At 42.1% G+C, this 16,616-nt stretch overlaps 1 protein-coding gene across 1 annotated transcript in view; it reads right to left on the minus strand.

Moving 5' to 3' along the window:
- Window positions 1-16,616, minus strand: part of T265_14336 (hypothetical protein) — a gene marked incomplete at both ends in the record, with an annotated part of 129,402 nt that overhangs the window by 60,534 nt on the left and 52,252 nt on the right. The window contains 5 exons of the mRNA XM_009173199.1: window positions 1,008-1,052; window positions 7,088-7,237; window positions 8,746-8,864; window positions 15,157-15,317; window positions 15,700-15,830. Coding sequence (XP_009171463.1) covers window positions 1,008-1,052; window positions 7,088-7,237; window positions 8,746-8,864; window positions 15,157-15,317; window positions 15,700-15,830 — 606 coding nt within the window. The remainder of the gene's footprint in view (window positions 1-1,007; window positions 1,053-7,087; window positions 7,238-8,745; window positions 8,865-15,156; window positions 15,318-15,699; window positions 15,831-16,616) is intronic.

Here is a 16,616-nt window from a genome sequence, read left to right on the forward strand (position 1 = left end):
TGGAATTATCGCAGCTTTCTTTCTGGGGTTCACATGACCCTCCGAACATGTGGTTGGCAACCCCACAGGACATGATCGGTCACGATGGAGAGTATATTATCGTTTCCTAACCGGACTTACTAGCTTCTTAATCATTGTATGCTTGGACCGTGTTAGCTGGTTGTTCACAAATGACGTTGGGTCAATTCCACTGTACAGATGTCCTTATTTGGTTGCTATTTTGAGAAGCAGGCACGCTGCTCTTGGCCGCTATCCGTAGGGACGTAGGTGAGATGAGCCTTCCAGTTCCACCTCCTTCCCACTGTTTACTTGGCATTCTTCCTTGCTGACATGTGGCAGTCAAACACCAGATAATAAAGAATGCTAGATGAAATTTGTTATAAACGTTGGGTGGTTTGTTTAGGCTTATTATGAGGAAAAATAAAATTTGTGGTGAATTGTGTCTCTTAATTCGATTAGTAGGCAAGGTCTTATTAGAACTGCTTATATGAACAACGTTCCCGCATACCACAATATCCAATAAGCGAATTTTCAGGCCACTTGGAGCAAGCGTTCATCTTTGTAGAACCACCAGTGACCTTGATTTATTCCCAGTGGTAAAATAAATCTAATTCTGTGAAACGCTTTGAATATTTTGTTTAGGGGAAGTCAACAAAAACCCGGTGAAAACATCTCAAAAGTATCTGCACTTAAACGACCGGATAGGGCTGACCCCAAGGCCTATCCTGGCCTCTTTCGTGGTGTGGGTACACAGACGTTTGATACAGTATTGTCATTGAGTATATGACGGTTTTTAAAGAACTGTTTGGCTGGGTCAGAACTCACCACTTCTGTTGCAGCATGCCACTTATTCTCGTGTCTGCTAATCCATCGTATGTAGGTGCATAACCAAGGATTGCTTATCAGTCCTCGTAGAAGTAAGTTAAATTGGACAAGTTATTTCAGGGTTCGACTACATGACATGGTAACTAACCAAAGGCAGCGTAAGATGTCTAAAAGTGACCTACCCTCATAAAACGCCGGATTGCATTTAACAGCGGCTTCTTCTGTTTCTGAAAGTGAAAACAAACGGTGGAATCATCGCCACGATTGAAACGATCCACAGGGGAGAAGGACACAATTCTCACCAATAAACGTCCAACAGTCAAACTGAAACTAGAGCTTCCAAAAACTTGATTCCAATTTTTATCTTGGTACTCTCCAAGTCAGTCTTCACTTGGAGGTGTGATGAAGTTTGTTCGGTACCTTGAGTAACGCTTCTCACATAACCAGAGGAGCGAAGGTAAGAAAACCTTTGTCTTTTGTTCTCTGTTGACGAATATTTTTGTTCTTCATATACACGTGTGAAACGTGCTGAACGTGTCAGCTCGTTGTCCAGATCATCATTACTGAAGCTAGTTACATGGTACATTCTTACACAACAGAAGATCACTGGGAACGCGTGTGTGATCAGGCTCTTATTATTTTTCAACTATCATATCTGAAGAGGCGATTTTCATCACACTTGGATATCTTGAGCTAAGATCTGAGAGCACAGTCATCTAGGCACACAAAATGAGAGTTAAATGTGGGGATAAAATACTTTCTAGATGTGGTCCAGGTTCCACTGGACTGGTAAATATTGGCTGTCGTGATCAACGGCATGATGGGCCCATGATATGGTTGTTGGTCTGTTCGCCGAGCTTGGCACTTGGATTGCAAACGTTTCATCACCAATCAAGGTGATATCGTCAGTGCTGGGTTGAGTGGGTGAATTCCTCCTCTTCTACCTGTGATTATGTAGCTTCTAAACAGTATCTAGTAGCTCTGAATGTGGTTCACGTAGTTTGATTGGTCTCCTGTGAATCTGACTTGGTCTCAATCTTTTGTGTCTGGTTGGTTAGTTGGGCGCATTCAATTCTTTGACAAACGGCACACATCGGACAGCCCAGACATTCACCTGGAGGGGCCGGCTATGTGCTAATTTCAATTACTCGTCCGTTAGCTGCAAAAATGATCATCTGCTATGTTTAAAAGCTCATAAATGCCAAAAACTACAAACACAACACTATGCGAGCAACATCAGTAGTGTGTGACAGTAGTTTGAAATAAAACAACAAAAAACGGAGGGAAACATGCTCCACGTGAAGTTCAGATTCGTGCTCGGAAAAAGCTGTCTTATTGAAGAAACACCGGAGGACTCCTTGAAAGAGGCTGGCAGGACAATCGCCACCAACAGGATCACACTATTGTGAAACAGATAGAAGAAGAATTGAGATCATGCGATCACGCGGTCTCACCATCTTTTCGACGAGAGACCAGGTAACGAGATAAAGTCCAAGTTAGATCAGGCTGAGTACCCCGAGGAGGGATGAGTGAATTAAGACACAATCACACGCAAGCATGCCAGTGTTGGGCGCAATGATTGTTGTGACCAGACCAGCAGTAAATATTAAGGTCATGGCACGGTAAAAGAGAACAAATGAGACTCGGATAAACTTGAGATAGGAAAGGGCAAGTGAAGCAAGTGACGTATCCGATTGACGCGTTAGATTCAATAAGGTTTCCCGGGGTTGATCCTCACGATGGGCCGAGATACTCATTAGTAAACCAAACAACTCGGCCCCCGCGTTAGAAAGATGGACTGGCTTATCGGGATACGCACAGAGGAATTGCGAACAACGCTGAAAGACCTGGCAAAATAAGACCATTCCGTGTTCCAGAAAGAAATGCTTTTTTACTAAAGTAACAAGCTCCACGCTAAACTAAATTGAGTCGTAATCGAGTTTGGATCTCTGACATACGGTTTAAAGAAGTCATCACAGTGTTATTCATCAAGTCCTAAAATCTCGTACCAACCGAGAAGCTGTTGGATCTCAGCATACAACTGTTTCACGTTTGAGAAAATCAAATAAATGGCATTGAAAAGCTCAAGGACTAGTGACTAACCCTACTGGTACTATGCGCTACTCCAGTTTAGTTCTATCTGTAAGGTGCTGGGTTCTTTGGATGCGGAAATAAAAATACCACTTTTCGATTAGTCGTACGACAGAGTAGTCCGAGGAAAGGTGCAGCGAAACGCAGTGGACATCAACACACTACCACTACAGACAAAATCTAATGACAGTTGTGAATTCCACCCCAATAACAGTAGCTACACATGAAATGGTCATCTAATTTGACATGATAAATGGAACAATGGGAAAAGTTGTGTAACTACGCAACTAGGCAACTTTGTGCAATAGCCTCTGAAGAAGGCAGTGCATTCGGTACATTTGGTGCTCCTGGTGCAAATTCGTTCAGTTCAGTGGAGAAAAATAAAGTAGCAACTTGCAGGCTTACCATATGGCGCTGCGCGTGGTCAAATATACAAGAGGGTTTCGCCACATTTAAAACGAGGTCACGATTTTTGTTACCAGCATCTGTGCTTGCAAATAGTTTTGAATATAATACCTCCCTCATTTGTAGGCCAAATAAGCGATTGTTATTGCTTCCTCCGGTTCCATTAATTAGTCCGAGTTGTTTGTTCGTCGGGAAAGCGGCCTTCATTTTCTTGCCTTTTATATAACTCATTCTAGGGTCAAGAAGCATGAAGGTCATAACCAATCGATTTCGCCTTGTTGGCAACCAATGGCTCCCAAGTCAGAGACCAGATATTGATATCTAGTCATGTATTGAGTACTGTTTCTTCGTCAGAGCTATCAGCTTGACTCAATGGATGCTATCAGGGTTTATCGATTAGTGTAGCACAGACCACCTAACACCGGACCATTTTCGTTGAGACAGTTACTTACAAATAAGAAGTAAATGCAACTAGCATTTTCACACAGATGAGTCACATACGTTGTTGGACATCATTACCTAATTTGCAAAGATAAAACGAAACTGTGAAACCATATGCCCTCGTGAAGTAAGCAGATTATGGGGTAGTGAAACTTCGTTGAATGAACGAAGAGTTTCACGATTCAAACTGCCACTGTAGTGACAATGACCCTTCGTACCTCAGTCGAACAACAGTGGGTCAGTTGAACCGAAATCTTGCAACTGCTGTGTGCTGCATCAAGCAAAACATATTAAGGTGGCGGGCATGGATTCATAGTTTTGTGTTTTGGCCCAAGTGGTTAGAGCGCGAATCTACTGACCGGAAGGTCCGTGGTTCCCACTCGACTTCTCCTGTCTAGGCTTGGGCAACCTGGCAGTATCCCAGCCCTCGTGCTTCCTTCGGGTGGCACGGCAGTTAGGCACCGAAGGGGTGCTACAGCTGAATGGTTTTGGCTACCTTGATTACGGCATCTTGTCTACCAAATGGCAGCCCTGTAAGAGTTCCACAAGTGATAGACGATCAATCAGTGCTGGTTTCAAGGAGTGTATTATACGTAAAAGCCACTGAGCGAATTCACTCCCTATACCAGTTTTCATTCTCATATTAAAATGCATTTAGTAACGTTTGGAATTGCAGTAAAGTCTGCAATGGATATTGCTGTTGCATTTTTGCGGAATCCGAAGGTGCCTTGTTAATTTGTGGGATGAGCTGCCCTGGCAATTAGGTAAACTACAAAATACCTTTGCTCACTGTGTGACTGAGGATAAAATGGATTGTGATCGATGGACTGAGAGGTCATCATTTTTACCTCAATCCAAAGGGACCGAAATAGTTGCTTTTGAATCTAACCCATCACTGCCGCATTCCAACCGACCACGCTCTTCTTCCGTGAACAAAAAAGGGATGTAACTGAAAGTCGAAGGAAACTACTCACAAGGTTGCTGAAAACTATTTGACAGCTCAGGACAGGTTTCGCTCTTCCTGGAGCCCATCGGGTAGGCGCAGTCCCCGAGTTCCCGTCAACCTTATGTTCTACTTGAACCCAAATTGGACTGATTTTGACAAATATACCCATTTACAAATCAATTTGAGTTACAGTTTAAAACCAAGCGAATAAGATGCTTGATAGAGGCTGGTCCGCAAGCAGAGCAAATAACTCTAAATAAACGTGTAAAAATACACCTGACTTTAGATAGATTGCCAGATTAATTGAACCGACAAACCGATTTGATAGCGCACCATCGCCACGATGTATGAGGAGTGTTTAGTGCCAAAGCAAATCGTTTGTCGGTGACAACCTTTCCGAAGTAGGCTCAATGATAATTCTGAAGAAAGAACCCAGTCCGTGGCTATTCGGACATAGTACCGTAGAAAGCATGGAGATTTTCTGAGACCAGAAAGATTGCCCAGTAAATCTCACCCTATGAGAGTTATTTGGCATTTCATTCCGCATTTAAAAGCGGATAAGATTTCAAATAACTGGCATCATGTATCCAATAGTACCCAATAATCGTGAATAACTCGCTAGGAGGGGATTATGTTAGTCACGTGATACGGCGTCAACTCCAGACTATACAACAGGAACTGCATAAACTGCTGAAGAATATCGCATCATCATGGTTGAGTGTGTCACTCGAATTGTGGTCTGGTGACTCTCTTCAAGCTTGAAGGTTCTGGTTTGAATGGCTCTAGGTATTCTAGGAATTCATCTAGAAAGGAAAATCGGTCCTTTGGCATGCGTTCGGCACCCACAAAGGGTAAAGTCATGTTGCGGAAACTACCATCTTTGAGCGTACCTGTAGGAGTTCAGGGAATTCCTGGAATAGGCACTGGAACACCATACTTATTTCGGAAGTTGTATCAACCTTGACAGTAGCGTGACAGGCGAAGTTAACACAAGAATCTCAAAGGCTAGAATAACTTTTATCAATCTGTTACGCACAAGCATTGCACGTTACTGGGTCTCGAAATATGCGTGCATCAGTCTACAGTGAAAGCTTTACGGTTGTACCCCTGTGAAACTTGGCCACTCAGGGCAGAGGATTTGAGGCGTCTTTGAGTGACTGATCACCAATATCTTGGAACTTTATCTCCTGGGACCAACAGATTTTCAGTGAGGTCTTTGGTGAGGCAAAATATACTTAACCAAAGGATTTCATTTAGGGCAGCAAGCTAACTCAACTGGGGCATGTGTTATGCTTGCCGAGATTTGTCTGGTTTCGGTGCCTGATTCGGAGTGGCGGAAACCTGGAGACGTCATGGCAAAACGGAAGGAAGGACGTCACAAAAAGTTTGGACTATTGACTTTATTTATCTTTCATGATATGAAGGCCTGTCGCTGTAGTCACTGAACAATATTGCAGATGGCCAATGCTAGCAGCGTCTATCCCGTTGGTCTCCACCTCACTTGTTTGACTGAGTGTTGGAGGCCCACTGGATGTCTAAGCCCGGCCAGTCCTAGGCTCCACTACTATCCAGTTATTTTTTTTCTCTCCATTATAAGGCCTTCCTGAAATAAATCGGCACGCGTGCATGGAAGTGAGTAATTTGTATTCCATTCTGGCTTTGCTGTTAGTGAGATATGCTTGGAAAATACACTGCTGGTGACCTCCAGCAAAGGTGCTTCGCATCATTCCAGGATGCGCCAGCTTCATACAAAAAATAAAATACACACCTGAGAATCACCAAGTCAGCTTGACCAAGTGGTGTCGTTGGTGAAAGTCACATGGGCCGCGCGGAAATTCATGTCAATTAAATATACTCTCAAAAGAACCGCGGTCAGCTTGTTCAGATCAAGTAAAAAACAGCACCGCTGCGCTACCAAATGCAATTAAAAGTTCCATGTCTATTTTGATATATATATGGTGCAGTATATTGAATAACTGCCTATTGCATTAGTCGGTTGTGCTAAATTCAGATACCTTCACAAATAGGTTAGCAACCAGCACTATAGATGTGCTTGGTTTAGAGCAAATGCATTCAGTCCGGTTAGAGTTTAAAGCACCACAGAAAAGACTGATATACTGGAAGGAATTTGATCAAACATTCTGTGTTGGATGCACTCAGTGCTGTGGCTTTAACATTCTTCATATGTTCTGATGCTACAAAGTGTTTTTGTACTCGTTCCATAACTGCTGCACTGTAACAAAGGCATAGTGACTATTTTTTAGTTTGAAAGTATAGAAAACAACATATTGCAGCTGACTCCGGGTATCCGGGTTTGAGACTTTTCAAATATTTGTTCTTTTTTCACATTCAAGAGTTGTTTTTTAACTGGTAACTTACTGCGCGTAAAAGAGACAGAGTGTAGAGCATTTCCAGGCGTCCTCTCGTCAGGTAGGATTTTAGATCGAAACCTTTCTCCAAGAAAAGCTTCATGAATGGCACGTTGTCCCGTAATAGAAAAGAGCTCATGTATGCTCCAAGGCGTTCGTTCTTTGAATTGGGTTTTTTCGGAGAAAAAGTGAGAGAGTCATGAGTTGTAAATTTTGTGCTTTGACTGATGATTTGTTTGACCGAGCGTCAATTAGTCGGTAAAATGTGAGCACGGCCAGTTAGAGAATGCCTATTATGGAAACGTGAATCACTTTCATAGAAATCAAAAGTAATGAGTATAGAATCTTCCTTTATCTGGGCGAAGTTGCTAATCGTAGATAACGTCAAGTTGATATCTGTGTACTTAAAGAGGAGAGATTCAGCGAGGTTCCAGGTGAGTCTCTCGAAAAACCAAATTAGTTTGCAAATGAGTCTATTTTGCTGAGATACTTTCCAGATCCTTGGTCCGAACAATTGCATGTTCAGTTCACCTAACGTTTGAGGTTGAGAGTGACAAAAAGCGCGTTAGTCGGAGGAATAAAGACCTGATCATTACTACCACACTGTCAGACTGTTTAGCTTGGGTCTTCTAAAAAACTGCTTGGGCCCATTCAAATCCGAGAAGACTGAGCGATATTAACCCGTTTTCTGTCTCACTCAGTTTGCTATCGATCGTGTGGATTGCTTTGGAATATTTCAGCCTTCCTTCCATTTCAGTAGTTTTCCAGACAAGCTAAGTAACTCTAACATACTTAACGAATGAACCCAGGTTAAAATAAACAGTTTCTTTAGTTCACTGAGGAGAACCCTCTCTGAAGATGTGCTAAGCGAAGATAAATATTCGCATTGATTCTTTTGATCAGTTTTGTACCAGAAAATCAATTGCCAAGTTCGGCGTACAGATCAGCTGATCAGTGACCAATCATATCAGACATATTTCTTCGATCTATCTATCCCGTACAAGAGAATGTTGGGCTAAAAATTGTGCGCTCTGTTACGATAATGGCACTTAGAATACGTTCGAGGTGCAATGAATCTCATATAAGTCTACAGATCAAGTTTGTCGTGAAAAACTAAAGCAACTGGTGGAATGAAGCATATCAACTGAGACCTTAGCACCACGGAAACTCAGTGCCATTCAACACATTTGCCCAAATGGCTCCGGTAACGTAGACGTGTAGGTGAAGAAAGCGATATTTCTTGGCTTATGAATTTGAACAATATAAGAAGAGTGCATAAAATCAGCTGGAATTCCACAAGCCTCCTTGAGGTTCACCAGAATAAATGTCGAGTTATTCAAATGATTGGGCTGAAATAATCTAATTTTTATGGAATACGGGAAACGTCATCATATGCGTTATATACCAGCGTATGAGCTTAAAAAGTTGCCACAAATGAACGTTTCAAACTAACCGGAAACAAGAGCAAACAAATTTCAGTTCACTGTTAGTAACGGTTGAAACTCATTCACCTGGGCATACAACAAACCCTTCTATAAGCAACCTCTTTCACGAGGAAGTGATTCTAATCGGCCCCATGGATGTTCTCCCCAAACGTGAATTTACCTTTTAGGGCGAGGAGGATGGCGCAAAAAAGAGGTTTCAAATCACCGGAATAAGCTTACTTACGTCCCACTTCATTCCATCTAAAAACACCCTTTCTCGAGCCACGTCACTTCGATTCAGTGCGATCGCAATCTCCAGTTTGGCGATGTTATTCTCCGCAGTTATCTCGACACCTTCTGTGACTGTCAGAAAAAATAATTGACGGCAGGGTCGGTTTGGAGTTCGTTTAGTAAACAGAACGCTTGATAACAACAAAAATGTGACTGGAACAATGTACCCAACTGAAAACGAATCTATGAAGTCTCTTATTTAACGACTCCGTGCTGGTCAGCCAAGCCACTTGGAATTCCATTCCAATAAATGAAACCAGAAGGAGATGAGACATCAAGGACCATATCATACCCATATGGACATGTTTTTGTGATGCCGTAGAATATTTGCTGGCAGAAGACGCGGACTTGAGTGCCCGAGTTAGGAACAGGCACCCTTTGGATATACTGATATCCGTTTGTGACTGGAGGTTTTAGGAGAAACTGAAGAGTAACTGGAGGTTTCAGAGAAACTGAAGAGACGTAGTTTGACCTTTGCCGAAAATTCTTCTGACAACGTGCCACGGCAATAGTCGCATTAGTACCCCCTGCTAAGTATCGCCATTCTGGCACGGTTTAAGAGGTCCCCACTGTGGAGTAGGTCATCACTCGGGACTTGCGCTGTGCGTATATATAAAATTCAAATGGCTTGTACATTGTACAGTCAATCTCTGACAAAAAAACGTGTATCTAGATCTACTTTATTTTATCTCAACTTTATCTGATCCCATTTGGGATGTTCACGGGGATTGAACTCTGATTTTTTCAGAAAATCTCATCAAGTGAAGTCGTTGGTGTGTGAATTTTTACCGGTAGTCTGAACAAATGTCAAAGTCTCTATAGTTTAGCGCAATCCAACTGCCTTAGAATCACGAATATTAATCGGAGGCGAAGTCAGCATTTACTTTTCTGTTCTTGGATTATCTAATTAATTGACTTTAATTTATCAAAACGGTAAAATTCTCCCAGAAAACCTTTGTGAAAGTAGAGTTATTGGATCTTGTCGCAGCAAAATAAGAGATAATCCGTCCAAGGTATACCTCTGTGGTACAAAAATGTAAATAAAATGAAGTAACATTGAGAAAAACTGGCAGGAACTCGCTCTGTTTGTGCTATCTGAGAGAGAGCAGATACTAGTTGTGGGTAGTCTATCGTCAAGCTGAATAACAGGAAAACGACTGAGGTACGTCTCTAACCGGGATATTAGTTCACTTACTCTGATGTAATGACAGTCGGGTGCACCTTGTATATTTGGTGCACCATGAAGGCGGGCCAATGCTAAATGTTTCAGGGTTGAGTTGCCCGCAGAATTGAACATCTCTATAATGGTACAACCTTCTCTCTGGAAACCTCATATTGGTTAAACAGTGTCTGTTTTACTGGGCTAAATGACTTTGTCCTAGGTTTGGAGAGAGGAATATGTCTGATCCTACAATGTGGTCATCTAAAGGCCTGGCTTGGCAACTCAGTTGTCACCAGTATCTCTGAAACCTTAAGACAACCAGAACTGGGCCGATCACACAGAATCCACAGGTCAATAACTACTCTTTTACAGCACACCTGCACCTTTTCAGTACTACGAATTTGAAACGGAACTAGATCAAAACTAAGCTTGGTGTTGGAAGACTGGTTTAATATAGCTAAACAGAACCAGAAGGACCATGCCAAGAAGAGGTTGAGTTTCCAGAGTTTTGTAAAAATAATTATCCCTTACGGATAGGAGAAGGACCAAGAATAAATAATCTTTTGATCATTTTCTTCACAAATAACTCTTTCAAGTTGATTGAGAAAACCTATTCGGCTAGAAAACAAAGTAAAGGTACCACACTAATTGAATGGCAACTGCCAATTTCTTTTATGTAATACAGCCCTTTTACTTGGTTTTTTTGATAGCTAATAAAAAAAACCTTAAGGTTCAAATGAATGAGTTGTTCTTTGAACTAGTCTTCTCATCCAATCAGCTCTGAAGAGATGGGCATTGGTCACTCTTTTTGCACAATATCCTGCAGTGATCCAGTTAGATTTCGTGTGCTGTTTACAAAATAACTAACTGGTCTGTATATGTCGCATTTTCTGTGATCTTTGACAGACAGATCGTCCTTTTTAACCGATAGTGTAGACAAGGTAGTCAATGAGATCCCTATTACTTCGACCACTATTAACCCCTCTGATGTGACAGCTGAGGAAAGCTTAATTATTTTGAACCACAATGAAAGGTGAATGTTTTATTCTCCCTCGACGAAGTAGCGATGATTCTGTGATATTCTTACAGACTAGGTTTAGTTACTTCTATTTTCCATTCACAAACGGCTCATATTCGCCTCGGTTTGAGCCACTAAACGTCTGCGATGCACTGAAAGACCAGCACCACACTGCATCCAGGCGAACACAGGAGAGTCCTTGATACACATGCGGAGAAGAGGGGATAAGATGTGGGACAACTACAGGGAGATCCACACCAAACAGCATTCTATCCACACACACACACACAATGGCATAACAGGATATACAGCTTTTTCCAAATCATCCGGATGAATGATTGTTGGGTGCCAGAGTGGAGGGACAATCCAGCAGCAAAGTGGGGACAAACGATGGAACCTACTCATAATTGTCATCAAAGAAACTACCAGCAGGGTCACTAAGCCATCGCAATCCACCTCAGAGGAGATGAAATTCAAATTTTCGGTTTGTCGATGCATTTCAAAGAATTTCATAGGTTTTGGATTTCAAACTATATCACGAAACCTAAAAACTTTCACGCCCGGTGAAATCTATTTGACGTTCTTCAGTGAGCCAACCCAAATTTCTCGTCGCGTTATTTCAACAATTTTATGGAGACAACTTTTAATCATCGCGAAACAGCCTGACATGAAAAAGTATCTATCTAACGTTGTACTGTGCCGTGACTTCACGCTAAAGCACTTAGAAACCAGTCACAATATCTTCATGCATTAACCGAGCCTGTGAAAGGTTGGAATTATGAAGCCTTCAAAAGTGGCTGCCATAGTTCAGAGCAAACAGTCAAATCAGTGACTAAGCACCCAATTATCCTCAACTAAAAATGTGCTTATGATAGGAACCAGCCAGAACCAACAAGCCGGAAGAACCAAAATTCCAAAGTTTGTGCAAGTTGAATAGCGCAATAAGAAACTAGGTTGGAATGTTGCATAGGATTGACATTTTTGCGGGGTGACGCCCTTGGGACGTGTTGCGTGAATATGGTTAACGTAGCTGCGTCGTTCACTAGGGTTATTAGTGGGACAGGAGACTATTTTTACTGAATTAGAGGAAGTTTGGCATAGCCATGCTGCAACTGATATCTTCAACCAAAGGTAGGGCAAGTTGGATTGTGACCAAATTTGTTCCATCAACAGTATGAAAGACCGGAGGACAGTGTTTATCTACGCGCTGACCATCAAAACATCGCAGGAGAACTACTGTGTAAATGCCATACAGTACCCAGGCATAGATCAGTGTGCCGCTGTAGCACACTGTTAGACTGTCCGATTGCCTTGAAACCGACCGTGTTTCCCATTGGATAATACGTTATTTGTTATCGAATTCCGCTAAGAATTTCATCTGCAATCACCTATTGTTAAATCAATTTCGGAGGCATCGAATATAAAGACTTTGAGACAATGATGATACCCAAAGAGTGGCTGACTGGACAGCAGCGATAAAAACTGCTCAGCTGGATTGAAGCAGAAGCGTCTCAAATATCATCACATATCTCAGTCAATAAGCTACCCAAATTTCCTTCTGCGTGATGTGTCAAAAACCTCTGGAAGGCTGTAATCATCATCTGACATATACTACTTCATCTAAGCTTTTCTGATAACTGGACGACGATGTGAATCGGGACACATACATCACCGGGAGAGAGAGAGGGGGGAATCCTTGTAGTAGAAGACAGTTGCTCTCAGTCCAGAAACCCCTCGTAGAAAGGACCTTCCACATGGGAAAACGCTGAACAATGAATAACCCATTTGGTTAGTACTCACTAAAAGTAGTTTGCCCGCCCGACCTGTTCATACTGAGCCAGTATTGTCCGAGAAAAACAGTGATATAACCTTTCAACTGTCAGGGCGGGACTAACAACATCCAATCACCGGACTGTGCCAACCTGGTGTTGACCGGTAGCAAGTTATTCCTAGAAGAGGTCTTCCTGATAACTGGGTTCTCTAAGAGAAACTCCGGGAAAATTCATTGTGGGCATGCAATAATGACTGCAATGAATAGCTTCAAACAGCTTCACAATCGTTCCGTTTTTTTTAATTTAACCAACCCACAGATCACGCTGACGAAGTGAGTGCCGTTGAGGAAAAACGGAGGGGAGAACAGTGAAAAATCAACCTACTCTCTTCCAGCGGTGCCGAGTGAACAGTGTGACCATAAGAACAGCGCAGGCAGCTTCAGTATTACACGTTTTCATTCATTGTACTTTCATACTAATTCATCAGTTCGGGGTGAGGGTGTCACTCTTGAAGTAGAATATATTTGGCAGCGAAAATGAACTGAAGAGTCCCAACAGGTGAGAAGTAAAGTAAACTTGGTCAATATGAAATAGCCAAAGCAAGTTTGACAAGATAGTCACGTATTACTCTTGAATACACTGCTGTTCTTTTTGGAGCGACTCGGGACCAGGGGCATCAATCGCACCTATAGGGGAATCCTCGAAAGAGAGAAGGATTCAGGTCAATTCTCCGCGTATCCTTCGTAATTACGGGTGTAAGCATTCAACTGACCTTGTATCACAGGGCCTATATGGTGGCCACTTTTTCTCTACTCGCTCTGACCATGGGAAAAATTACTCAGAGCTAGTTGGACATGCCCTCAGAGTTTTTCTGGGGAGTTTATTGTGACACAACTGCGTCAGTATGCTGCGATATCCATTATAACATCTTGTCACATCTTGGTCACATCTTTGTGCTCCGGTGTCTGTTGCATTTAGAAATAAAGGCATTAAGCAACACATTTTCTTGAGAAAGTGCTACGCACTCATTAATTGATGGTTTGAATTCCTCTTTCTTCCTTCTCAAACAGAAACTAACACGAATAGGGTATTCGCTGGTAGCAGACCATAGGGAAAACTAATTCCTAGTGGCTATATACACAACAACTACTCGAAAACATTACTCAAGTCCGAAGCAACTCACATCATCCAGATTTGCCATATCAACGGCTCTGTGCCACAGCTAGCTGTGATGAGGTCTTTTAAAAGTACATCCGAAGGTGACTGCAAGTCAAGGTTGAGAGGTGCGAAGAATGCTTTCAAAATTCAAGGACATCCCCTCCGGCGAAGCACGTACATCAAAATCAGTCTATTCACATAGTCGAAAGTCCACTTAAATTGGAGTAAAACCGAGGTTCCTGGTCGGTCCTAAAAGTGGCACTGCCTAAAGTTTTGATGTAGTGTAAAAATTCAACCGGCGGGAAAACTGCCTGGCGTCACGACATAATGTAATGTAACAACCGTTTTGCCTCTTTTGTTTAAGTGCCTTTTTGAATACATCCCTAGACAGCGCCCTGGATGTCTTCACACAACCTGGTCAAGGGAGAACGTGAAGATTCATGGCCACGTTTAAACCACGCAGAAGCGTTTGAAGCTAGAAACGTAAACGTCTTTGACTGCTGGTGCATCCCATTTAGTTTTGTGAATGACAAGCATAAAGCTATGTTTTAGCCATTCTCAGGTTAGCTAAAGTTGGATCATCATATTTTGCAGGGTTGGCCTAGCAATACTGTTCAAACATGGCTCATTGGAGCAGGTTCACACGCTTTGGAAGGGACTTGTGAGAAATGTGCGCTTCAGACCCTGCAGTTCGTTTGGGTGTTCTTACCAGGATTATTTTATTTTATCCGAAAAGAAAAACCTAATTTTCTGTAAAATCATATTCGTTAGTTATTGTGTAACGGTTGATACTACTGACGGGGACATGTGAGTAGTATGTTTTCTCGTAAATCCGCTTCACGTCTCATGAAAAGTTAGATCTATTGCGGAATTTGTGGAGTCGCATTTTCTTGCATTTGAGCAACAGTCAAGAATATACAAGAAAGTCCAGGAAGATGAGTTCAGTTTCTGTAAACAAGATTTGTATGAGAGTTTCGCTTCTCTGTTCAGTAGTCTGTAACTGTTCACTTGAAGTTTTCCAATAAATAACTCCGCAGCGAAGGCCTTCTTCCTTCCAATGGTATTGAAGGATAACAGTAGACAGGTCATCATATGTTTTCTATAGGACTCAAACCAGTTCTTTCAATCTGATCATGTTAGAATCAATGGGTTAGTTACGAGTGAAATTCTCCAATGACAACATTAGTCTCACACACACACAGACGAGGTCAAATGTATCAACACCGATGAACAGGAAACTTTAGCGGTACTCACCTGGACGAATCAGCAAAAGCAGAACATGGTAATCCAAGTCCTCCTCCTCTAAGTCGCAAACGCATATCATCTCTCGTTTATCCAAAATATCTTGAATTAGTATAACGACCATATCCGGTTGTTCAACTTCCTCCCAGTGTGACATGACCGTCTCCCGGATACTATGATTGAAAAGCAGAAGCGGAGTCTAAATGAATTGAGGCAACACACTGTGGAAAATGGTTATTCAGACCAAGGGTTTATTCCAGCTCGGTGAAGACAAGTAAAGGTTTGGTTTTGATCCGAATTCTGCTAGATTGAGATGCTCCGGTTTCGCTTTCACTGACGCAATATCAGTCAAGCGGTGACAATCTTCAGGCTATTTTTTTAATTTAATAAAGTGTATTCCGAATCGTTTGATTGAGAGAGGCAGATAAACACAGACAGACCTATGGTTGGTAGCATTCACTGAAATCTTCGGGAGAAAGTGATCTAACTCAAGTTACTTAACTATGATTCTGTAAAAATATCACACCTCCAAAACCTCCAAACTAAATAACTTACTTTGCCGGGGAAAGTTGAAAAGCGGCCGATTCCCTGGAACCCTCAGTAAGAGCTTTCTTCCGAATGTTTCGCTCACCAATCTCAGTGTCCTCGATACATTCAGACAGGATACTAGCCAATCCCCCTGTATCCTTAGAAGATGAACAAAAAGTGAAGTGAAAGGTGACCGCACAAATGCGAGTTTACTGCAGAGCCTTGGATAAACTTTGTTGTTTTTTGTTTACAACTTTTTTCGGATTTTCACTATGAATTATATATTCGTATGAATTATCCTCGCATCACCATCATATATGTATCTGTCCCAACAACTCGGCGCGCTGTCGGCTGACCCTGGTTTTGTTTGGAACGAAACGGGAACTAAGTCATCGATCGCAGGGACACGGTGTCTAGATGTGATCGGGAGTGGAGCTTCCATCTTGATTTCAGGTTGCAGTACCAGGCAGCCTACCCACTAGCTAAAGTTCCTTGCAACAATGTTGATCAGCAAATTGCAGTTTAAATTATGCGGAAAAAAAACGAATAAATGTTTGCATACCATTTGTGGCCAACTATCCACATCCACTGAAATAATTTTCGGAAAGAAGTTAGGCGCAGTCTCCGAGATTCAGCTGAGTTCTGAGTGAGTCTCTCGAAAAATCGGATTTGGTTACATATGAATGCATTTCGCTAATTTCGTGCAATTTGGTTTCAATTGGAACATTAGGTTGACGGAGACTCAGGGACTGCGCCTACCTGATGAGCCCCAAGAAGCGCGAAACCGGCCGTGGGGTGTCGATGAATTTTTGAGCAAACTTATGAGTAGTATATTACGTCTGACTATCTGTCTATTTTATATCTGTCAGCTGGGGGAAGAAATGTTTCAAAAAGCAGACAAGAAGGGGTTGAATAATAATACGTTAAAATTATTTGAATTTACC

This window comes from Opisthorchis viverrini (assembly GCF_000715545.1).
Source record: "Opisthorchis viverrini unplaced genomic scaffold opera_v5_178, whole genome shotgun sequence".
Lineage (NCBI taxonomy): Eukaryota > Metazoa > Platyhelminthes > Trematoda > Opisthorchiida > Opisthorchiidae > Opisthorchis > Opisthorchis viverrini.